The following is a 25,749-nucleotide window of genomic DNA, read 5'->3' as shown; positions in this document are numbered from 1 at the left end:
GCTAGAGGCCCCCTGCTGTTCCAGTCATCAGCAGATCCTGGACGGTCTGGGGCAGTGACTGGCTGCCAACTGTTACAAAAGCATTTCAGGGACTCCCCGGCTGTCCAGTGGTTAAGACTTTTCCTTCCAGTGCAGGGGGTGCAGGTTCAATCCCTGGTTGGAGAGCTAAGATCCCACATGCCTCGGGGTTAAAAAACCAAAACATAGGGCTTCCCTGGTGGCGCAGTGGTTGAGAGTCCGCCTGCCGATGCAGGGGACACGGGTTCGTGCCCCGGTCCGGGAGGATCCCACATGCCGCGGAGCGGCTGGGCCTGTGAGCCATGGCCGCTGGGCCTGCGCGTCCGGAGCCTGTGCTCCGCGACGGGAGAGGCCACGGCAGTGAGAGGCCCACGTACCGCAAAAAAAAAAAAAAAAAAAACAGAAGCAATAGTGTAACAAATTCAATAAAGACTTTAAAAATGGTCCACATCAAAAAAAAAAAAAAAGTATTTCAATGTTTTAATAGCCATAAAGGCTGTACAGATAGATACCAAATGAATTACAACATGATTACTCATGAAATTTCAAAGCTTATTTATGCCCACTCTTTTTTTTTTTTTGCGGTTCGCGGGCCTCTCACTGTTGTGGCTTCTCCCATTGCGGAGACGCGCAGGCTCAGCGGGCATGGCTCACGGGCCCAGCCGCTCCGCGGCCTGTGGGATCTTCCCGGACCGGGGCACGAACCCCTGTCCCCTGCATCGGCAGGCGGACTCTCAACCACTGCGCCACTAGGGAAGCCCTATGCCCACTCTTAAGCTTTATGTAGTTCCATCTTTACCTTTTAAGAGCCTTCCCTCTTTGTCCTTAAAAAGAGTTCAGAGCCAGCATCAAGTCCTAGTTCTACAAGCTCTGGGTGGCACAAAGGAGTCCTTATCCACAAAGGAGCTCTTTTACTTTGCTCAGCAACTAGTACAGATCTCACCCAAAGAAAGTGTGCAAGTCAGCTTACGTTATATTTTCACTTGCTGCAATGTATTTGCCTTACAACATAGCTCTACCTCCAGGCAGGCTGGCAAACAGGCTGAAATGTGTGAGTGATTGCCCACCTGCCTGCTTGCCTGCAGTCTCTGAAAGACAGTCCCATCCCAGACCGTGAGCCTGCTGTGAAAATCCATCTGCAGTACCGTGAAAGCCCAAATACATACATTGGATTGTTATGGCTCTTCCTTGTTCTCTTAACTGGAGATTCTCACTTGCTGCTTCTTATCAGACACCTGGAGTTTGTGGGTTGGCTAAAAGCAGCTTCTCGGAATGGTCTCCAGGGAAGGATTATGACCCTGAATTCTTTCATTTCTTCTTTCCCTGTTTCAGTGAAACCTACAGCCTCTGGGTAGTTTACTGCCTCCCCTGTCTTCATCCAAGATAACAGCCAAGGTTGCTCATAATCCGATTGACTCTCTACATACCAAACACACGTTTCGCTTCAATATAGAGACTGAGGGGAAACGGCACTCAGTGACCCAGTGAGCCGTTCTGGAGTTCTGTGATTACTGAAGTCTGAGGTTGTAGAAGCCTGAATTGGAAGACTTGGGTCTTGCAATTCTTACTGTACAGTTACTAGCCTGTGATTTTGAGCTGGTGTTTAAAATCCCTCTAAGCCTCATTTTCCTCAAATGTAGACTGAGATCATAATACATACTTCACAGGGTCATGATAAGCGTTGTAAATGGAATGATAGATCAGAAAGCAATTTATAAACTAAAAAAATATACGCAAAATCCACCCCAAGAGAGAAGGCTATAAGAACTAGTGAACGAAAAGAACCACAAATGTAGAAATAATTTATGGCAGCTGGATGAGTATAAAGGAAGCCCACTGCTGTGGTCCAGCTTGGAAAAGAGAGCATCCTTAGCCCCGTACCTTCTCCAACACCTTTCTGCAGAGCTTTAGCCAGAGAGCAGTGAGTGGTCTAGAGAAATACTAGGCAAGAGGGTTACTGTCAATCTGAGGCTAAGGGAGGTTGTGCATGCAGGAAAAATGCATAGGGGATGGTGGAGAGCATGGGAAGGACACAGTGCCTAAAGTAACACCAGGACCAGGAGAGAGAAAACAACAGCCAAAATGTCTACTGCTCCCACCTGTGTGTTCATTGATCAGAGCTTGTTCAAATAATTCTGGACTTGAGGGTACCTTTCCAGAGTGAGGTAGACTGACCAGAAATCTCAATGGCACGCCTCTGCCAGAGTCAGTAGCTGTATCCTCCTCCAGAGAGAAAGCGCTGCGACCCTGGAGGGCTATTCGGCATTATTAGATTAATTAAGTCATTGTGTGTGCTTAAACTTGCATATGAATATTAAGTGTCAGACTGGGCCTCCGGTTTAATCAGCTAGTGCATGTTTTCAGGATAGCACTTTGTTCCTGAAACATTCAGAAATGTGCACATTGTATCGTTAATGAGACTGTGATATTTATTTATGGCAGGAAGAAGCCTCCCAGCTAAGAAGACTCATTCAAGTGATAGTTGAGGGTCTGGCACTTAGAGCTGTGTTAGATGCTATATCTGGAGTCGCTTATTATCAACAGTTTATTTTATGAATTTGTCAGTGTTGCTCATGCCGCTGAAAGGCCATGGGACTTTGCTCCCAGGGTCAAATCCTGGCTCCAGTCTCTGCGGATGACTGAACTTCTGTGGGACTGTTCCGTTTGTATAAAATGAGAATGACTGCAACTCAGAGCTATTTGGAGCCTTAAAACTTTCCATGAAGTGTGAAGTGCTATGTAAAGTGCCTGGCACGCATGGGTTCTCCATGTATGTGTGTCAGATGCCCTTCTCTATGTTTCTCATGTGACCACTTTTCTTCTTTCTCTTTAAGCTTTGATGTGGAAAATGGCCCTTCCCCAGGTCGGAGCCCGCTGGATCCCCAGGCCAGCTCTTCCTCTGGGCTGGTGCTCCATGCTACCTTTCCCGGGCACAGCCAGCGCAGAGAGTCCTTTCTCTACAGATCAGACAGTGACTATGACTTGTCACCAAAGGCGATGTCGAGAAACTCTTCACTTCCAAGCGAGCAGTAAGTACGAGCTGTCTGGCTCCCAGTTTCACACTTACCTCAACTTTAACCCCATCACATCAGAGCAGCAGCACTGTTCCCCTTTAACCCACAGGGAAGAGGGAGGAGAAAAATGAACAGAGCAGAGGTGACAACGATGACCACCTTAAGGATATTAATGCTCTCTTGCATGAGAAATATGTAGCCGGGGTTCCCAAGAGTGTTTAAAACCTCAGGCAACAGTGTTTGATTTACTTCGGTTATTGACACTTAAAAAATATTATTATTATTTGGCTTCATTTCCTGAACTGCTGAATTGTTTATGGCATGAGAACCTTAACACTGTTTGCAAACCACACTCAAACTTTCCAAGGCATGCGCAGTTTGCATGAGGCTACAGCAGAGAAGGAAAATGGTGGTTGGTGACACGCATCCTGTCTGAGTGGCCTTTGCTGGGCGACATTTAATAAGCTGTCATCTAGTCACGTGTCTGTGTCCCTTCTCTGGAACCTTAACACAATGCCCACTTGTTGCCTGGCTCCTGGGTGAGACAGAACATACTCCACCACCCTATTAAGCATGGCTGATGTTTCTGTTTTGCTGCTATTAATTGGAGATCTCTAATTTTTATTTAAAGAACAACGAGCGGATTGTGTTACTTGTTTATTAAGTTTCTGAAACCAAATAAAATTGGATGCTGGAATTCATGCCTTAAAAGGTCTCTAGGCACATGTACAATTGTATTTAACATCATATGTTATAAAAATATCAGTAGCTCTCTAAAGTCTCCAGCCTGGAAAATTCCACTGGGCTCTCTTCTGCTGTTGGAAAGATAGCTAAAAAGGGTCACCCTCTTGTGAAAGGGGCAGGGGGCATTTTAAAGCTACCAATAAAAAGTATTCCCCAGGGGGCTTCCCTGGTGGCGCAGTGGTTGAGAGTCCGCCTGCCGATGCAGGGGACACGGGTTCGTGCCCCGGTCCAGGAAGATCCCACATGCCGCGGAGCGGCTGGGCCCGTGAGCCATGCCTGCTGAGCCAGCGCGTCCGGAGCCTGTGCTCCGCAACGGGAGAGGGCACAATAGTGAGAGGCCCGCGTAACCGCAAAAAAAAAAAAAGGTATTCCCCAGGGCATTTCTGCCAGCTAATTTTAACAGAGGCACCCATGCCCTAAAATATTTCAATCATTGGGTGGACCAAAATTCATTTATTCACTCATTTGGCAAAAATTCACTGAAGTTCTCCTATGTGCCATGCAGTGTGCCAGGCTTTGGGCATAAAAGGTGAGCAGAACAGTGGGAAAAAATCACAGATGCTTTCAAAACAGACATTATTCTCTAAAAGTTTGCATGCTCTCAGGGAGGTTACAGTTAAATAAGAAAGATAAGAGGAACACTGCTACTGTGTGGAAGGAAACATTTAGTGAGTGCTTACTATAGGGCCCTGTTCATTTACATACGTTATCTCTTTTAATCTTTACAAAAGTCTCGTCAGGTAGGCACCATTATTATCTCCACTCTATAGATGATGAACCGAAGACTGAGAAATGAGAAACCTTCCCCTCCCCCATGATTCTATGCCATGCTATATACCTTGATGTAGCTAAGAAAGACCATAGGCAAAACTTTGGGACTTTATTTACCTATGTTCTTCAAACTGCAAAGTAGAATCTCTCCTATCAGGTAGAAAACGTGAGTGGAGTAGAGGTAACCTCTTTGCTGTAGATCATGTAGAACCAAGGAAGTTTCTGACCAAGGTTTGGATGGGGGCTTTGACAGTGAACATCCCTGGAATTCTCTCTTCCACCAAAACAAACAGCTTTCTAGACTCCCCCGAGGGAGAGCATAGGAGATGTGTTGAGCTGAAGTAATTAGAGCTTCATTCACATAGTGCTTCACTGGTGAAAGACTAGCTTTGGAAGGCAGCTAATGCCTCCTCCCACCCCCCAGACTCCTGACAAACAGCGTGATGCATCTCAGCGTCACTCAGAGGCTTCCCAGCAAGTTCTAACCAAATTTCAGATTAAACTCCAGTGATTCCTTACTTAGGACAAAAAGGTTATAGAAATTTTGAACATGAAGAGACTTTCAAGACCACAGTCCAACTCAGTCTATAGCTGTAGAAACAGACATCTAGTTCTGAACGACTCTGCGTTCAGGTCTCTAATACTAATGGTTACCCTCTTTTCAATTTTACCAACCAGGAAAAATTCTCCCCTAACTTTAGAACCTACATAGAGTTGCCAACTTTAGATTTAAGCAAGTAAGGATTATATATGTAAGTTAACTAGTATCATTCTCCCTTAAAAAAAAAAAGAGCGAGTACCTTCAAGGTGGTGGAGGAGTAGGACGTGGAGATCACCTTCCTCCCCACAAATACATCAAAAATACATCTACATGTGGAACAACTCCTACAGAACACCTACTGAATGCTGGCAGAAGACCTCACACTTCCCAAAAGGGTCTGGGTTCTCTGGGACATTGGACCAGAGACCTGGACATTGGACCACCAGAGACCTCCAAGCCCCACATAACATCAATTGGAGAAAGCTCTCGCAGGGTCCGCCATCTCAATGCTAAGATGCATCGCAACTCATAAAACAGCAAGCTCCAGTGCTGGACACCCCATACCAAACAACTAGCAAGACAGGAACACAACCCCACCCATTATCAGAGAGGATACCTAAAATCATAAAAGGGGCACAAACACCCCAAAACACGCCACCGGACGTGGTCCTGCACAGCAGAAAGATAAGATCCAGCCTCATCCTCTGATCACAGGCACTAGTCTCCTCCACCAGGAAGCCTACACAACCCACTGAAACAACCTTAACCACTGGGGGCGGACACCAAAAACAAGGGGAACTACGAACTTGCAGCCTGTGAAAAGGAGACCCCAGACACAGTAAGTTAAGCAAAATGAGAAGACACAGAAATACACAGCAGATGAAGGAGCAAGGTAAAAACCCACCAGACCAAACAAATGAAGAGGAAATAGGCAGTTAACCTGAAAAAGAATTCAGAGTAATGATAGTAAAGATGATCCAAAATCTTGGAAATAGAATAGAGAAAATACAAGAAACGTTTAACAAGGACCTAGAAGAACTAAAGAGCAAGCAAACAATGATGAGCAACACAATAAATGAAATTAAAAATTCTCTAAAATTCTCTAGAAATGAAATTAAAAATTCTCAATATCAGAAAAACGGAGGCAGAAAAACGGATAAGTGACCTGGAAGATAAAATAGTGGAAATAACTACCGCAGAGCAGAATAAAGAAAAAAGAATGAAAAGAATGAGGACAGTCTCAGAGACCTGTGGGATAACTTTAAATGTGCCAACATTCGAATTATAGGGGTCCCATAAGAAGAAGAGAAAAAGAAAGGGACTGAGAAAATATTGGAAGAGATTATTGTTGAAAACTTCCCTAATATGGGAAAGGAAATAGTCAATCAAGTGCAGGAAGCACAGAGAGTCCCATACAGGATAAATCCAAGGAGAAACATGCCAAGACACATATTAATCAAACTATCAAAAATTAAATACAAGGAAAAGAATATTAAAAGCAGCAAGGGAAAAATGACAAATAACATACAAGGGAACTCCCATAAGGTTAACAGCTGATCTTTCAGCAGAAACTCTGCAAGCCAGAAGGAAGTGGCAGGACATATATAAACTGATGAAAGGGAAAAACCTACAACCAAGATTACTCTACCCAGCAAGGATCTCATTCAGATTCAACAGAGAAATTAAAACCTTTACAGACAAGCAAAAGCTAAGAGAATTCAGCACCACCAAACCAGCTTTACAACAAATGCTAAAGGAACTTCTCTAGGCAGGAAACAAAAGAGAAGGAAAAGACCTACAATAACAAACCTAAAATAATTAAGAAAATGGTAATAGGAACATACATATTGATAATTACCTTAAATGTAAATGGATTAAATGTTCCAACCAAAAGACATAGACTGGCTGAATGGATACAGGAACAAGATCCATAAATATTCTGTCTACAAGACACCCACTTCAGACCTAGGGACACATACAGAGTGAAAGTGAGGGGATGGAAAAAGATATTCCATGCAAATGGGAATCAAAAGAAAGCTGAAATAGTAACTCTCATATCAGACAAAATAGATTTTAAAATAAAGAATGTTACAAGAGACAAAGAAGGACACTACATAATGATCAAAGGATCAATCCAAGAAGAAAATATAACAATTGTAAATATTTTTTCACCCAACATAGGAGCACCCCATTACATTAGGCAAATGCTAACAGCCATAAAACGAGAAATCGACAGTAACACAATAATAGTAAGGGACTTTAACACCCCACTTTCACCAATGGACAGATCATCCAAAATGAAAATAAATAAGGAAACACAAGCTTTAAATGAGACATTAAACAAGATGGACTTAATTGATATTTATAGGACATTCCATCCAAAAACAACAGAATACACTTTCTTCTCAACTGTGCATGAAATATTCTCCAGGATAGACCATATCTTGGGTCACAAATCAAGCCTTGGTAAATTTAAGAAAATTGAAATTGTATCAAGTATCTTTTCTGACAACATTGCTATAAGACTAGATATCAATTACAGGGAAAAAAACTGTAAAAAATACAAACACATGGAGGCTAAACAATATGCTACTAAATAACCAAGAGATCACTGAAGAAATCAAAGAGGAAATCAAAAAATCCCTAGAAACAAATGACAATGAAAACATGATGGCCCAAAACCTATGGGATGCAGCAAAAGCAGTTCTAAGAGGGAAGTTTATGGCAATACAATCCTACCTCAAGAAGCAAGAAACAACTCAAATAAACAACCTAACCTTACAGCTAAAGCAATTAGAAAGGAGATTTGTTCAAGATGGCAGAGTAGAAGCACATGCTCTCACTCCCTCTAGCAGGAACACCAGAATCACAACTAACTGCTGAACAATCATCAACAGAAAGACACTGGAACTCACCAGAAAAGATACCCCACATCCAAAGACAAAGGAGAAGCCACAATGAGATGGTAGGAGGGGTGCAATCACAATAAAATCAAATCCCGTAACTGCTGGGTGAGTGACTCACAAACTGGAGAACACATACCACAGAAGTCCACCCACTAGAGTGAAGGTTCTGAGCCCCATGTCAGGCTTCCCAATCTGGGGGTCCAGCAACGGGAGGAGGAATTCCTAGAGAATCAGACTTTGAAGGCTAGCGGGATTTGATTGCAGGACTTTGACAGGACTGGGGGAAACAGAGACTCCACTCTTGGAGGGCACACACAAAGTAGTGTGCACACCAGGACCCAGGGGAAGAAGCAGTGACCCCATAGGAGACTGAACCAGACCTACATGCTAGTGTTGGAGAATCTCCTGCAGAGGCAGGGGGTGGCTGTGTCTCACCGTGAGGACAAGGACACTGGCAGCAGAAGTTCTGGGAAGTACTACTTGGTGTAAGCCCTCCCAGAGTCTGCCATGAGCCCCACCAAAGAGCCTGGATAGGCTCCAGTGTTGGGTCACATCAGGCCAAACAACCAACAGGGAGGGAACCCAACCCCACCCATCAGCAGACAGGCGGATTAAAGTTTTACTGAGCTCTGCCCACCAGAGCAACACACAGCTCTACCCACAACCAGTCCCTCCCATCAGGAAACTTGCACAAGCCTCTTAGATAGCCTCATCCACGGGAGGGCAGACAGAAGAAGCAAGAAGAACTACAATCCTGCTGCCTGTGGAACAAAAACCACATTCACAGAAAGATAGACAAGATGAAAAGGCAGAGGGCTATGTACCAGATGAGGCAACAAGATAAAACCCCAGAAAAACAACTAATGAAGTGAAGACAGGCAACCTTCCAGAAAAAGAATTCAGAATAAAGATGGTGAAGATGATCCAGGACCTCGGAAAATGAATGGAGGCAAAGATCAATAAGATGCAAGAAATGTTTAACAAACATCTAGAAGAATTAAATAACAAACAAACAGAGATAAACACTACAATAATTGAAATGAAAAATACACTAGAAGGAATCAAGAGCAGAATAACTGAGGCAGAAGAACGGATATGTGACCTGCAAGACAGAATGGTGGAATTCACGGCTGCAGAACAGAATAAAGAAAACAGAATGAAAAGAAATGAAGACAGCCTAAGAGGCCTCTGGGACAACATTAAATGCAACAACATTCACATTATAGGGGTCCATAATGAGAAGAGAGTGAGAAAGGACCTGAGGAAATATTTGAAGAGATTATAGTCGAAAATTTCCCTAACATGGGAAAGGAAATAGCCACCCATGTACAGGAAGTGCAGAAAATCCATATAGGATAAACCCAGGGAGAAACATGCCGAGACACATAGTAATCAAGTTGGCAAAAATTAAAGACAAAGAAAAATTATTGAAAGCAGCAAGGGAAAAATGACAAATAATATACAAGGGAACTCCCATAAGGTTAACAGCTGATTTCTCAGCAGAAACTCTACAAGCCAGAAGGGAGTGGCATGACATATTTAAAGTAATGAAAGGGAAGAACCTACAACCAAGATTACTCTACCCGGCAAGGATCTCATTCAGATTCGCTAGAGAAATCAAAAGGTTGACAAACAAGCAAAAGCTAAGAGGATTCCGCCCCACCAAACCATCTCTACAACAAATGCTAAAGAAACTTCTCTAAATGGGAAACACAAGAGAAGAAAAGGACCTACAAAACCAAACCCAAAACAATTACAAAAATGGTCATAGGAACATACATATCAATAATTACCTTAAACATGAATGGATTAAATGCTCCAACCAAAAGACACAAGCTTGCTGAATGGATACAAAAACAAGACCCATATATATGCTGTCTACAAGGGAACCACTTTAGACCGAGCAACACATATAGACTGAAAGTGAGGGGATGGAAAAAGATATTCCATGCAAATGGAAATCAAAAGAAAGCTGGAGTAACAATACTCATATTAGATAAAATAGACTTTAAAATAAAGAATGTTACAAGAGACAATGAAGAAGACTACATAATGATCAAGGGATCAACCCAAGAAGAAGATATAACAATTATAAATATATATGCACCCAACATAGGAGCACCTCAATACATAAGGCAACTGCTAACAGCTGTAAAGGAGGAAACCGACAGTAATACAATAATAGTGGGGGACTTTAACACCTCAGTTACACCAATGGACGTATCATGCAAACAGAAAATTAATAAGGAAACAGAAGCTTTAAATGACACAGTAGACCAGATAGATTTAATTGATATTTATAGGACATTCCATTGCAAAACAGCAGATTACACTTTCTCTCAAGTGCGCACGGAACACTCTCCAGGATAGATCACATCTTGGGTGACAAATCAAGCCTCAGTAAATTTAAGAAAATTGAAATCATATCAAGCATCTTTTCTGACCACAATGCTATGAGATTAGAAATGAATTACAGAGGAAAAAACATAAGAAACACAAACATATGGAGGTTAAACAATATGTTACTAAATAACCAAGAGATCACTGAAAAAATCAAAGGGGAAATCAAAAAATACCTAGAGACAAATGATAATGAAAACACGACGATCCAAAACCTGTGGGATGCAGTAAATGCAGTTATAAGAGGGAAGTTTATAGCTATACCGGCCTACCTCAAGAAACAAGAAAAATTTAAAATAAACAATCTATCCTTACACCTAAAGGATCTGGAGAAAGAAGAACAAACAAAACCCAAAGTTAGTAGAAGGAAAGAAATCATAAAAATCAGAGAATAAATAAATTAAGCAGAAACAAGAGGAAAATAGCAAAGATTCTATAAAACCAAAAGCTGGTTCTTTGAGAAGAGAAACAAAATTGATAGACCATTACCCAGACTCATCAAGAAAAAGAGGGAGAGGACTCAAATCAATAAAATTAGTCATGAAAAAGGAGATGTTACAACAGACACTGCAGAAATACAAAGCATCCGAAAAGATTACTACGAGCAACTCTATGCCAATAAAATGGACAACCTGGAAGCAATGGACAAATTCTTGGAGAGGTATAACCTTCCAAGAGTGAAGCAGGAAGAAATAGAAAATATGAACAGACCTATCACAAATAAGTAAATTGAAACTGTGATTAAAAATCTTCCAACAAACAAAGTCCAGGACCAGATGGCTTCACAGGTGTATTCTATCAAACATTTAGAGAAGAGCTAACACCCATCCTTCTCAAACTCTTCCAAAAAATTGCAGAGGAAGGAACACTCCCAAACTCATTCTATAAGGCCACCATCACCCTCATACCAAAAACAGACAAAGATACTACAAAAAAAGAAAATTACACACCAATATCACCGATGAATATAGATGCAAAAATCCTCAGCATAAGACTAGCAAACAGAATCCAGCAACACATTAAAAGGATCATACACCCTGATCAAGTGGGTTTATCCCAGGCATGCAAGGATTCTTCAATATACACAAATCAATCAATATGATACACTATATTAACAAATTGAAGAATAAAAACCATACGATCATCTCAATAGATGCAGAAAAAGATTTTGACAAAATTCAACATCCATTTATCATAAAAGCTCTCGAGAAAGTGGGCATAGAGAGAACCTACCTCAACATAATAAAGGCCATATATGACAAACCCACAGCAAACATCATTCTCCATGGTGAAAAACTGAAAACATTTCCTCTAAGATCAGGAACAAGGCAAGGATGTCCACTCTCATCACTATTATTCAACATACTTTTGGAAGTCCTAGCCACGGCAATCACAGAAGAAAAAGAAGTAAAAGGAATACAAATTGGAAAAGAAAAAGTAAAACTGTCACTGTTTGGAGATGACGTGATACTATACATAGAGAATCCTAAAGATGCCACCAGAAAACTACTAGAGCTAATCAATGAATTTGGTATACTAGCAGGATACAAAATTAATGAACAGAAATCTCTTGCATTCCTATACACTAATGATGAAAAATCTGAAAGAGAAATTAAGGAAGTACTCCCATTTACCATTGCAACAAAAAGAAAAAAAAATACCTAGGATAAACCTACCTAGAGAGACAAAAGAGCTTTATGCAGAAAACTATAAGACACTGTTGAAAGAAATTAAAGATGATACCCACAGATGGAGAGATATACCATGTTCTTGGATTGGAAGAATCAATATTGTGAAAAAGACTATACTACCCAAAGCAATCTACAGATTCAGTGCAATCCCTATTAAACTACCAGTGGCATTTTTTACAGAACTAGAACAAAAAATCTTAAAATTTGTTTGGAGACAAGGAAGACCCCGAATAGCCAAAGCAGTCTTGAGGGAAAAAAACAGAGCTGGACGAATCAGGCTCCCTGACTTCAGACTATACTACAAAACTACAGTAATGAAGACAATATGGTACTGACACAAAAACAGAAACACAGATCAATGGAACAAGATAGAAAGCCCAGAGATAAACCCCCATGCATCTATGGTCAACTAATCTATGACAAAGGAGGCAAGGATATACAACGGAGAAAAGACAGTCTCTTCAATAAGTGGTGCTGGGAAAACTGGAGAGCTACATGGAAATGAATGAAATTAGAACACTCCCTAACACCATACACAAAAATAAACTCAAAATGTATTAGAGACCTAAATGTAAGACCAGAAACTATAAAACTCTTAGAGGAAAACATAGGAAGAACACTCCTTGACATAAACCACAGCAAGATCTTTTTTGATCCACCTCCTAGAGTAATGGAAATAAAAACAAAAATAAACAAATGGGACCTAGTAAAACTTAAAAGCTTTTGCAAAGCAAAGGAAACAAGACAAAAAGACAACCCTCAGAATGTGAAAAATATTTGCAGATGAATCAACGGACGAAGGATTAATCTCTGAAATATATAAACAGCTCATGCAGTTCAATATCAAAACAACAAACAACCCAATCAAAAAACGGGCAGAATACCTAAATAGACATTTCTCCAAAGAGGACATACAGATCCCAGGAAGCACATGAAAAGCTGCTCAACATCACTAGCTATTACAGAAATGCAAATCAATACTATAATGACATATCACCTCACACCAGTTAGAATGGGCATCATCAGAAAATCTACAAATAACAAATGCTGGAGAGGGTGTGGAGAAAAGGGAACTCTCTTGCATTGTTGGTGGGAATGTAAACTGATACAGCCACTATGGAGAACAGTATGGAGGTTCCTTCAAAAACTATAAATAGAATTGCCATATTACCCAACAATCCCACGACTGGGCATATACCCAGAGAAAACCATAATTCAAAAAGACACATGCACCCCAATGTTCATTGCAGCACTATTTACAATAGCCAGGTCATGGAAGCAACCTAAATGCCCATTGACAGATGAATGGATAAGGAAGATGTGGTACATATATACAATGGAATATTAATCAGCCATAAAAAGGAACAAAATTGGGTCATTTGTAGAGATGTGGATGAATCTAGAGACTGTCATACAGAGTGAAGTAAGTCAGAAAGAGAAAAACAAATATCACATATTAAAGCATATATTTGGAATCTAGAAAAATGGTACAGATGATCCGGTTTGTGGGGCAGAAATTGAGAAACAGATGTAAAGAACAAACGTATGGACAAGGGGGGAAAGCAGCGGCGGGTGGTGGGGTGGTGGTGGGATGAATTGGGAAATTGGGATTGACATGCTTACACTGATGTGTATAAAATGAATGACTAATAAGAACATGTTGTATAAAAAATAAATAAAATAAAATTCAAAAGAAAAAAAAGCAATTAGAGAAAGAAGAACAAAAACCCCCCAAAGTTACCAGAAGGAAAGAAATCATAAAGATCAGATCAGAAATAAATGAAAAAGAAATGAAGGAAACAATAGCAAAGATCAATAAAACTAAAAGCTGCTTCTTTGAGAAGATAAACAAAATTGATAAACCATTATCCAGACTCATCAGGAAAAAAAGGGAGAAGACTCAAATCAACAGAATTAGGAATGCAAAAGAAGTAACAACTGACACTGCAGAAATATGAAAGATTGTGAGTGATTACTACAAGCAACTATATGCCAATAAAATGTGCATCCTGGAAGAAATGGACCAATTCTTAGAAAAACACAACCTTCTGAGACTGAATCAGGAAGAAATAGAAAATATAAACAGACCTATCACAAGCACTGAAATTGAAACTGTGATTAAAAATCTTCCAACAAACAAAAGCCCAGGAATGTGTGCTTTCACAGGTGAATTCTATCAAACATTAAGAGAAGAGCTAACACCTATCCTTCTCAAACTCATCCAAAATATAGCAGAGGGAGAAACACTCCCAAACTCATTCTACAAGGCCACCATCACCCTGATACCAAAACCAGAAAAACATGTCACACACGCACAAAATAAATTACAGGCCAATATCACTAATGAACATAGATGCAAAAATCCTCAACAAGATACTAGCAAACAGAATCCAACAGCACATTAAAAGGATCATACACCATGATCAAATGGGTTTTATCCCAGGAATGCAAGGATTCTTCAATATATGCAAATCAATCAATGTGATATACCACATTAACAAACTGAAGAATAAAAACCATATGATCATCTCAGTAGATGCAGAAAAAGCTTTTGACAAAATTCAACACCAATTTATGATTTAAAAAAACCCTCCAGAAAGTAGGCATAGGGGGAACTTACCTCAACATAATAAAGGCCATATATGACAAACCCACAGCCAACACCATTCTCAATGGTGAAAACCGAAACCATTTTCTCTAAGATCAGGAACAAGACAAGGTTGCCCACTCTCACCACTATTATTCAACATAGTTTTGGAAGTTTTAGCCACAGCCATCAGAGAAGAAAAAGAAATAAAAGGAATCCAAATTGGAAAAGAAGAAGTAAAACTGTCACTGTTTGCAGATGACATGATACTACACATAGATAATCCTAAAGATGCCACCAGAAAACTACTAGAGCTAATCAGTGAATTTGTTAAAGTAGCAGGGTGCAAAATTAGTGCACAGAAATCTCTTGCATTCCTATACACTAATGATGAGAAATCTGAAAGAGAAATTAAAGAAATTAAAGAGAAATTAAGAGAAATTAAATCTGAAAGAGAAATCTGAAAGAGAAATTAATAAAATACCTAGGAATAAACCTACCTAAGGAGACAATGTATGCATTGTTTTTGTATGCAGAAAACTCTAAGACACTGATGAAAGAAATTAAAGATGATACAAACAGATGGAGAGATATACCCTGTTCTTGGATTGGAGAAATCAACATTGTGAAAATGACTATACTACACAAAGCAATCTACAGATTCAATGCAATCCCTATCAAACTACCACTGACAATTTTCACAGAACTAGAACAAAAAATTTCACAATTTGTACGGAAACACAAAAGACCCCAAATAGCCAAAGCAATCTTGAGAAAGAAAAACAGAGCTGGAGGAATCAGGCTCCCTGACTTCAGACTATACTACAAAGCTACAGTAATCAAGATAGTGTGGTACTGGCACAAAAACAGAAATATAGATCAATGGAACAGGATAGAAAGCCCAGAGATAAACCCATGCACATATGGTCACCTTATTTTTGATAAAGGAGGCAAGAATATACAATGAAGAATAGACAGCCTCTTCAATAACTGGTGCTGGGAAAACTGGACAGCTACATGTAAAAGAATGAAATTAGAACACTCCCTAACACCACACACAAAAATAAACTCAAAATGGATTAAAGACCAGACTAAGGCCAGACAGTATGAAACTCTTAGAGGAAAACATAGGAAGAACACTCTATGACATAAATTACAGCAAGATCCTTTTTGTCCCTCCTCCTAGAGAAATGGAAATAAAAACAAAAATAAAAAAATGGGACCTAATGAAACTTTAAAGCTTTTGCACAGCAAAGGAAGCCATAAACAAGACTAAAAGACAACCCTCAGAATGGGAGAAAGCATTTGCAAACAAAGCAACAGACCAAGAATTAATCTCCAAAGTTTACAAGGAGTTTATGCAGCTCAATATTAAAAAAACAAACAACCCAATCCAAAAATAGGCAGGACACCTAAATAGACATTTTTCCGAAGAAGATATACAGATTGCCAATACACACATGAAAGGATGCTCAACATCACTAATCATTAGAGAAATGCAAATCAAAACTACAATGAGGTATCACCTCACACCAGTCAGAATGGCCATCATCAAAAGATCCACAAACAATAATTGCCGGAGAGGGTGTGGAGAAAAGGGAACCCTGTTGCTCTTATGGTGGGAATGTAAATTGGTACAGCCACTGTGGAGAACAGTATGGAGGTTCCTTAAAAAACTAAAAATAGAACTACCATATGACGCAGCAATCCCACTATTGGGCATATACTCTGAAAAATATATAATTCAAAAAGAGTCATGTACCACAATGTTCATTGCATCACTATTTCCAATCGCCAGGACATGGAAGCAACCTAACTGTCCATCGACCCATGAATAGGTAAAGAAGATGTGGCACATATATATAATGGAATATTATTCAGCCATAAAAAGAAACAAAATTGAGTTATTTGTAGTGAGGTGCATGGACCTAGAGTCTGTCATACAGAGTGAAGTAAGTCAGAAAGAGAAAAAAAAGTACTGTATGCTAGCACATATATATGGAATCCAAAAAATAAATAAATAAATAAATAAATAAATATATATATATATATATATATATATATATATATATATAGTTCTGAAGAACCTAGGGGCAGGACAGGAATAAAGATGCAGATGTAGAGAATGGACTTGAGGACACGAGGAGGGGGAAGGGTAAGCTGGGACGAAGTGAGAGAGTGGCATGGACTTATATATACTACTAAATGTAAAATAGATAGCTACTGCGAAGCAGCCGCATAGCACAGGGAGATCAGCTCGGTGCTTTATGACCACCTAGAGGGGTGGGATAGGGAGGGTGGGAGGGAGATGCAAGAGGGAGGGGATATGGGGATATGTATATGTATAGCTGATTTACTTTGTTATACAGCAGAAACCAACACAGTACTGTAAAGCAATTATACTCTGATAAAGATATTAAAAAGAAAACAAACCAGAACTTAAAAATATAATAAGGGCACACTTTCATAATAAAGAATGGTCCTTCCCAAGATAGCACAGTTGTAAACATGATCTCATCCTATCAAAGATACTAATAACAAGATATATTAAAAGCTTTGAGTGAATAAAAATAGCCCAGAATTTTGTTTTGCAAATATTTCAGCATGCCAGTAAAACTTTCATGTGTTTGTCAGTTTAGGAATTTATATTTCTCAACACAACAAGAAGTAGAACTTGAATATCCAGATTCTTCTGAAATTTCGTTTTTTCAGGACCATGTTGGAAAATCCAGTTTTACACAGGTATTTTGAGCTAACCTGAAGTAATGCTCTCAAAGCTATTTCACCCGATTATTACTCTTCAGTGATTTGAAATAGAGGAGCAGCAGCCCCTGAACCTCTTACTGCTTCTCCTGCCTTCTACCCATAAAGCCAAGAAAAAGAAGGACAATTATAGATTTGGAGTCTTGACGTGAAGGCTGCTAGATGGGGGCTGCAGCATGTTCCCCGCTCAGGAGTCCCTCTCTCCAGAACAGAACAGTCACGAATTTACACAAGAGGTAGAAAACTTTGCATAATTCCTCAGCATTAAATCTTAACACTAGAGACAAAACTAGCTTTTTAAAACTTCTCATCTCAGCTCTTTCAGGAGGAAACATATAGGCAGGGAGAATGAGTGAAAAACATATTGAGTTAAAAAGTAAATGGAACATTAAAAGTGGCTTTAGCATACAGCAACAAAAGAGAGACTGAAATAATGCTTTCTAGTAAAGAAAACAAGATCACCATTGGGGCTTCCCTGGTGGCACAGTGGTTGAGAGTCCGCCTGCCGATGCAGGAGACGCGGATTCGTGCCCCGGTCCAAGAAGATCCCACATGCCGCGGAGCGGCTGGGCCCGTGAGCCATGGCCGCTGAGCCTGCGCGTCCGGAGCCTGTGCTCTACAATGGGAGAGGCCACAACAGTAAGAGGCCCACATACCGCAAAAAAAACCAAAAAAAAAAAAAATCACCATTGGATCCCAAAAGGAAATTTCACATGCTCTCCTAGATGTGGCAATAATTTATTGGTTTCTGTTTCGTTCTAGTAAAGAATGCTTTCTAGTAAAGAAAACAAGATCACCATTGGATCCCAAAAGGAAATTTCACATGCTTTCCTAGATGTGGCAATAATTTATTGGTTTCTTCCTGTGTCGTAGTCATCTTTAGCGTAATGTCTTTGTATACCAAGGTATAGATTTCCCAATAGGAACATAAAGTACCGGAAACTGGTGAGGCCAGTTAGATTACCCCAAGCTGTGGCGGGAACCACCCTGGACAGAACCAAGTTTTAATTACCTACCAGTAAAGCCACAGGGAAGCAAGAGCCATGTTTCCTTCATTTGGTCATCCCATTTGTAGTCTTACACAGACAAGGAACTTTTTAAAGCCACCATTTGTATGAGATGTAAGTAGTCTCTAGAGAGAGCAGTCAAGGGAAATGACATCTGAGAACCAAGAGGAAAAGCAGAAATAAGAGCGCACTTAAATTTAAGACCTGTTTATTGATGGACTACCAAAAAAGTACAATGTGGTGTCTAAGACTTGAGTTACAGCCATCATACTTACTAGCACCATGGCTTTAAGACATTGAGTATTTTTTGTAGTGTCTAAATTACCTGTAAATAAAAGCACATGTTTATTAAGCATTTCCTATATACTATTTAAAGTCCTTTACATATTTTAACTCATTTAATCCCTATAACCCCAAGGTAGTTGGTACTGTAATTTTCTTGTCTTAAAGATGAGGACACTGAAGTACAGAGAGGTTAAGTAACCTGCCCAGTAAATGGGGAATCACGTCTTAAATCCAGGGAGTCTAGATGATTAAACCATATGGTTATCCAGTACATAAACAGACTCTAAATCATGATGAAAAATAAAAAGAATGATACGAATCTCTGCTCTGCCTGCTTTTCCAGCTGTTATGAAGATTATATACGTCCTTTCTTTTAACAAAAATTTACTTACCTTTAGGCACTTTGCAAACAAATGAGACACCTTCTTTGTCTTCAGGGGAGCTAAAAGATTAAGTCAATAGGCAGTTGTAATACCTTCAGAAAAGGGCAATGTCTATGGAAAGGGATGCACTGGACTTTGAGAGATCTGGCCAGGCAAGGCGAGCAGCCTGCTTCGAGGGGTTACAGCTAAGCTAAAGGAGTTAGCCAGGCAGAAAGGTGTGCAGGAGGAAGGGCTATGCGCTCACTAACTCTCTTGTTGTCAAGAACATCTGGGAGGACCACAGCTCAATATGGCTCAGGCAGAGAACATGAGAGGATGAGGAAGTGGTGAGAGACGAAGCCAGAGAAGTAAGCAGTTCCCTCATCACAAAGGGCCTATGTGAGGAGTTGGCATTTATGCGGCAGACAAGCAGTGGGGGGCTACGAAAGGCTTTAAAACAGGAAAATACATAATCAGATGAATGTTTTTGAAAGATAACTTTGATTACAGTCTAAAGAACAGTTTGGGGGCTTCCCTGGTGGCGCAGTGGTTGAGAGTCTGCCTGCCGATGCAGGGGACATGGGTTCGTGCCCCGGTCCGGGAAGATCCCACATGCCGCGGAGCGGCTGGGCCCGTGAGTCATGGCTGCCGGGCCTGCGCGTCCGGAGCCTGTGCTCCGCAATGGGAGAGGCCACAGCAATGAGAGGCCCGCGTACCGAAAAAAAAAAAAAAAAAAAACCACTTTGGAGGGTGGACAAGCCTAAAGATGTTTCCAAGAGCCAAATGGGAAGCTGCTTCGGTAATCTGCATCCTAAAGGATGGGGATCTACATTAGAACAGATCCAGTGGGCGATTAATAAATATTTGCAAGTTAGGATCAGCAGATGTTGGTGGTTGACTGTGGGATGAGGGAAAAGAAGGTTTCAGGCTTGACCAACAAGATAGGTGCTTGTACCATTCCCCAGGGTCAAGAACATACTCTTACCACATGAAATAAGGGACATGAAAATGCTTTGTAAACTGTAAAGTACAATATAAATATTAGTTCACTTGATTGTAATGGGGGCAGAAATGACTACCCTAAAGAAGTTCTTACCAGCTGGGAAGATAGACATGAAACCTACTATAATGAAATAATGATACCTACTACTAATACGAATAACTATAACTAATGAAAGTGCCTTTATGTGCCTAGCACTGTTGTAAGAGTTGTACATATATAATAACTTATTTAATTCTCACAACACCCTATTTTACAGGTGAAGAAAGTGAGCCATAGAGAGGTTGCCTAATGTCTCATAGTTAGTAATAGTGCAACTGAGAAACAAACCAACACTGGCTCCAAAAGCTGTGCTCCTAACTACAATAGCATATGTCTCTCTCTAAGGCAGACGAAAATTAGTATTACAAGAAAAGTACGTGTAGTCATGAAACCGAGGAAGTTAATATTAATAAAATCCAGAGCGTAGCAGTAGGAAGCAGCATTTTTTGCTTCCTAGAAAAGCATTCATTGTTGAGAGCAGACCTACACTCAATTCTAAGATCCACAGAGTTCTGATCTCCAATTATCCTACAAAATTGTAATGTGCTAGTTTTGTCACTAGATGGTGCTCATGCCACGGTTCTGAATATCTGGCCTCGTTCCTGAGAGGTATTGTCCGCTCTAGTGGTTTGGACAACTAAGAAGTACATCAGTTTTCATAACCAATCAAGTGTTTTGTTACATTCATGCATTTTATTATTAATGTACCAAATTATGATTTTAAAATTTAGAACGGTTTTATAAATAATCTGGCTATACTCAAATAGAAGTTTTTTTCTTTTGTTTCTTCAACTTGCTATGAGTTATCTATGAATTACCTGATCATTTCTCTAGCGACTACTGTCTGATATACAGCATTAGCTTTTACAGCTCCAATTCTTTAAGGGACCCAGTGCTGGGGATCTGAAAATTCGTCTCTTGCCTCTGAGTGTTCTGCTCTCCTAAACTTCAAAATTTCATGATAATAGTCATTTTGACACCGAGCCCTCTCTTAATGTGTTTTTTCTTTTAACCTGTGTTTAATCATTAGTTTGTACTAATGATTAGTAGCTTTTTAGTTTTAGTAGCTCCCCACTCATGCAACAATACATCAGCTTTAGGTGCTACATATGTATGAGATTTGCTTGTATTATCTAACTTTTGTTGGACATGTAGACTCCAGAAATCCAGGAGCCATAGATGACCTACTTAAGTCTAACACTGTCATTTTATACCTAGCTCACCCTGATGTCTTCTGAACAATGTGAACTTCACAGCAGAAATCTGAACAAATAGAAAGATATTTCACCCACCTCCAAAAAATAGCTTGGGATGGGGTTCTTGTAATAGCTTGTAATAGCTCGCCACCCTGCATTTATCACAACTAATCCTCTCTTAACAAGAGCCCTGAGGTTCTCCCTTTGACTCTCTCTCTATATACACCCCACCCCAGGAAGCCGCTCCCTGCCATTGCTTTAAGGGGCCCCACTGTTGTAGGTACCTCCTAAATCTCTAGCTCTAACCCCCATATTTCAGTCTTCCCACTTGCTGTTTCCACCAGGATATCAACGAATACCTTAAAACTCAACATGTGAGAAGGTGACACGTCTCCTCCAACTCCTCACTTTTTAACTTCTACTCACGACTTCACTATTTTCCCAGATACCCATTTTTAAAACTGAAAATAGTATTTCTTTATGACCCCCTTATCCAATTCAATGCCAAGTCCTTGGCAAGACGTTCAGGGTCTATTCCATTTGTCTTTTCCTGTTTCTTCCTCTGCCTCACCAATGTCTTCTCATCCGAATGACGGCGATATCCCCCTAACCCATCTTCCTGGCTCTGTCCTCTCTTCCATCCATTTCTTGAATCCATAGCATTTTATTGGGTTGGCCCAAAAGTTTGTTCAGATTTTTCTGTAATATGTTATGGAAAAACCTGGGACTTCCCTGGTGGCTCAGTGGTTAAGAATCCACCTGCCAATGCAGGGGACACGGGTTCAATCCCCGGTCCGGGAAGATCCCATGTGCCGCGGAGCAACTAAGCCCGTGCGCCACAACTGCTGAGCCTGCACTCTAGAGCCTTCGAGCCACAACTACTGAGCCCGCGAGCCACAACTAGTGAGGCTGCGAGCCACAACTACTGAAGCCTGTGTGCCTACAGCCCGTGCTCCACAACAAGAGAAACCACACAATGAGAAGCCCGCACACTGCAACAAAGAGTAGCCCCTGCTCGCTGCAACTAGAGAAAACCCATGCAGCAGCAGACTCAACGCAGCCAAAAAAAAAAAAAAAAAACCAGACAAACTTTTTGGTCAACCCAATACTTTCTAAAGCACTTTTCTGTTTGCCTTTCTCACTAGAAACCTTCAGTGGCTCATTTCTTTTACTGAGTTGAGCACCAGCTCCACAAGCATTGTCCACAATGTCCATAACGTGGGTGTGGGGGGACCTTTGAGTCTTATCCCCTACAAATGTCTGTCACTGCTCAGCTCTAAACAGCCACCAAGCATCTCCACGTTCAAGACTTTCCCATTTCAATGCCTCGGTTCTTGCATTGTTCTCATTCGTAGCACCTACCATCCGTGCCTTTTAAAGCCTGCCCTTCAAGGTTCATCTCGAATACCACTCATTCAATCAAGCCTTTTCTACTATGTCTAATCTGTAATTATCACATCTCCTTTGCACCCCATTAAGTATCAATTGTTTGTATTTCTCATTCTGTCTTTATAATATCTACTGCAGTGTTTTGGACATTTTTCTGTCTCCTCTGTTTTAATTTGTGGGGATCATGAATTCCGTATAATTCAATCAACTATGCAGGGTCGTCATAAAACAGGAAATGTAATGTTTAAAAGCATAGATTTTTGGAATCAGTCTTAGTTCTTTCATTTATTAGCTGTGTGCTAGTTAAGCAGTTGTTTACCTGCTCTGAGCGTTGATATTATCTATAAAATGGGAATAAGAGTCATTGCCCCAGTTCTTGTTACAAGAATTAAATAAGATTTCATGCAGGGGCTGACAGATGGTAATCACTCAAAGAATGCTTACTCTTGTCAGTGTTCTTTTTATAGTCACTTAGTCACTGTACAAATCAGATGCGCAGGAAGTTTAATGAAATTGAAGGGGGACTTCTAGCTAAAGACCAAGGTAGAAAGGAAAATATTGTATTAAATAATACCCCAAAGTAAAAGCCCATGCCAGGGAAGAGGCCCCCAAGGATGTAGGTGTTATCCAACCCTGGATCCCTAGGCCTCACCTAATGCCTGGTACCGGGCAGGTGTTTAATAACCATTGGTTGCAGTCCCGTCGTTAGCGAATAAGGTGCCATATACGTGTGGTGATCGTGAAGACAGAGAAGATGATCAGACAGTGAAGGAAACTCACTGTCCGCCACCTTCTGTGCGACTGTTAGGATTTACACTGCAATAGCGAATTGGCCTGATTGTGCGTCTGCAGCTCAGGCCAGCCTGTCTTCTAACGGTTTTAATGGAGACCTTGCTGAATGCGGATTTAAGAAGAGGTATCAAAGCATGTGTCAGAGAGAGAGTGCACTTCTGAAAACACACTTTTGACTCTTCCTAAGTACAGATTTATGTAACACTAGGTTCAGCTGAATCAGATCTTTGGGACAAAGTGAGAGACAATGATATAATAGTAGGTTCAGTCTCTACACTACACTCCCTTAAAAGCTTTTCCTTCGCTACTTTAAGAAAAAAGTTGTCTTAAAAACAAAAAGTAATGGGATTCCCAGACAGAAATCTGTGTTTAAATGGCATGAAGGCTGTGGTTCAAATCAACAAAAGCAAGGAAATCCAAAGTTAACCTTTATCCAGGCTGTGACGCCATTTTTTCCAACTCTGTGTGTGCCTGTGAGCAGCCCGCCTTTTGAAGTTCCTGGCTCCGGCCACCAAAATCCACAAATTGCTCTGAATTACAGTACTCTGGGTCTGCTATTTAACGGGAAAATACCCTGAAGATATGTGCTTACTTGCAAGTGTTTTTATGTATAGCCACTGTACATCCAGGAGCCATGAACCTGGTGGGTTTTTTTCTTTCAAGTTCCTGAAAACCCCATCTGCACCTAAATCAGTCCTGCCTTATATCCAGGTGGAAGAATTTGTATAACATTTGTATTGCTAACACTGATGAAGTTTCATATTACAGCTTATACGACACAGTTATAATTCAAATGCATTTACAAAATGTTTCTTTTCTCTCTTTTCACCAGACATGGCGATGACTTGATTGTAACGCCTTTTGCCCAGGTATGTATCATGCTGACCTGCCTCCTTCTCGCTCCGTCTCTGGGTGTAGTTTCTAAGTGTAGCCTCTAAACCTGCCCGTTCCTCTCCTTTTGTTCCGAACCATTCCTAACAGTGGAAACATTTTACTTATAGGTCCTTGCCAGCTTGCGAAGTGTGAGAAACAACTTCACCGTACTGACCAACCTCCACGGAACACCCAACAAGTAAGCATGCACTTTTTGTGGAGTTATAAATCCTTTCCATAAAGGCGAAACCCTGAACAGCACTAAAAAAACCCACAACCCAACACTAATGCATGGCATTTGCCCTCCTAGCTAGGTTAGGATACATGATAAAATTTAAAGCAGGATGGATCACCATAGTATTTTAGAACTGGTAAGATGTTAGAAATTAGTCCAGATCTTATTATCTTTGTGCCTTTAACACTTAGTAGACAGGAGTTCAACAGATGAAAACATGAGATGGGTTTTTTTTTGTACCTTTGTATTTACTACTTGAAAGTGTGAAGACTCATCAGTAAAGACCGTAAATTCTATTAAAATTCTTTTGGAATAAACTATTAACGACTTCAGAGAATTCAAACTTAAAATTATACGTACCAAAAGTGCAGGTCCAGGTTGCCTATTTTTTGATAATATATAAACAGGTTCATGTAATTTGATGATAAGAGTGGGATTATCTTCTCTTCTGCCCCAACGAGCTACATAAGCTCGGCCATTTCAACTAACAGGGCTGAACATTGGTCTCCTCATCTGTTAAATGAGAGGTTTGAACTTAATAATACTGCAGTAATTTTCTCCTCCGAAATCATTTCAATCTGTGGGTCTAAGTGCTATGCAGTTCACTATCCAGCAATTTAAAACTCATCACGGGGATCAGAAGGTCATAGAATCAATGATCCTGGGATGGTAGGGCCAGAGGAGAACTTTGAGAAATGACTCAGCCTCTTTGTTTTACAGAAGGAGAAATCAGGCCCTCAGAAATCCAGCAAGTTGCTAACAACCACACCATAGGCTAAAGACGCGCCAGGGCCAAATCCTAAATCTCCTGATTTTTCTCAGCTAGTGTTCACTGTAGGACACCCTGTCTCTCCAGTCTTTGTGAAATTATTCATTGACCCTCTACTTTGCTTTTATCCAAATTTTTATTGCGTGGAGTTGTTAAAAGCGAGAGTGAGCCCTGCTTTGAATGCTAACTTTTCCGTTCACTGTTCTATCCCTTTTCCCGGAGCTTCCTGTGAGAGAGTCCTGCACAGCCCCGTGGAGTTTTCCCATCGTTGGTCTCTCCTCCTCTAAACTGTTCTCCAAACTGCCACCAGAGTCCTCTTTCTCGCTTGCTGTTTGGCCATGTCACTCCCCAGCTTGAGGCACTT

The 25,749-nt window shown here is 40.5% G+C and overlaps 1 protein-coding gene across 2 annotated transcripts in view; it reads left to right on the top strand.

Moving 5' to 3' along the window:
* The window catches only part of PDE4B (phosphodiesterase 4B), a gene marked incomplete at its 5' end in the record, with an annotated part of 486,456 nt that overhangs the window by 342,632 nt on the left and 118,075 nt on the right, over positions 1-25,749 (top strand). For both annotated transcript variants that reach the window (XM_082833868.1, XM_082833869.1), the window contains 3 exons: positions 2,853-3,047; positions 24,341-24,377; positions 24,510-24,580. In XM_082833868.1, the coding sequence (XP_082689994.1) occupies positions 2,853-3,047; positions 24,341-24,377; positions 24,510-24,580 (303 nt within the window). The remainder of the gene's footprint in view (positions 1-2,852; positions 3,048-24,340; positions 24,378-24,509; positions 24,581-25,749) is intronic.

Source organism: Leucopleurus acutus (assembly GCF_964270905.1).
Source record: "Leucopleurus acutus genome assembly, chromosome: 2".
NCBI classification, from domain to species: Eukaryota; Metazoa; Chordata; class Mammalia; order Artiodactyla; family Delphinidae; genus Leucopleurus; species Leucopleurus acutus.
Note: the sequence above shows the minus strand (reverse complement) of the source record. Positions and strands in the feature narration are given on the sequence as shown.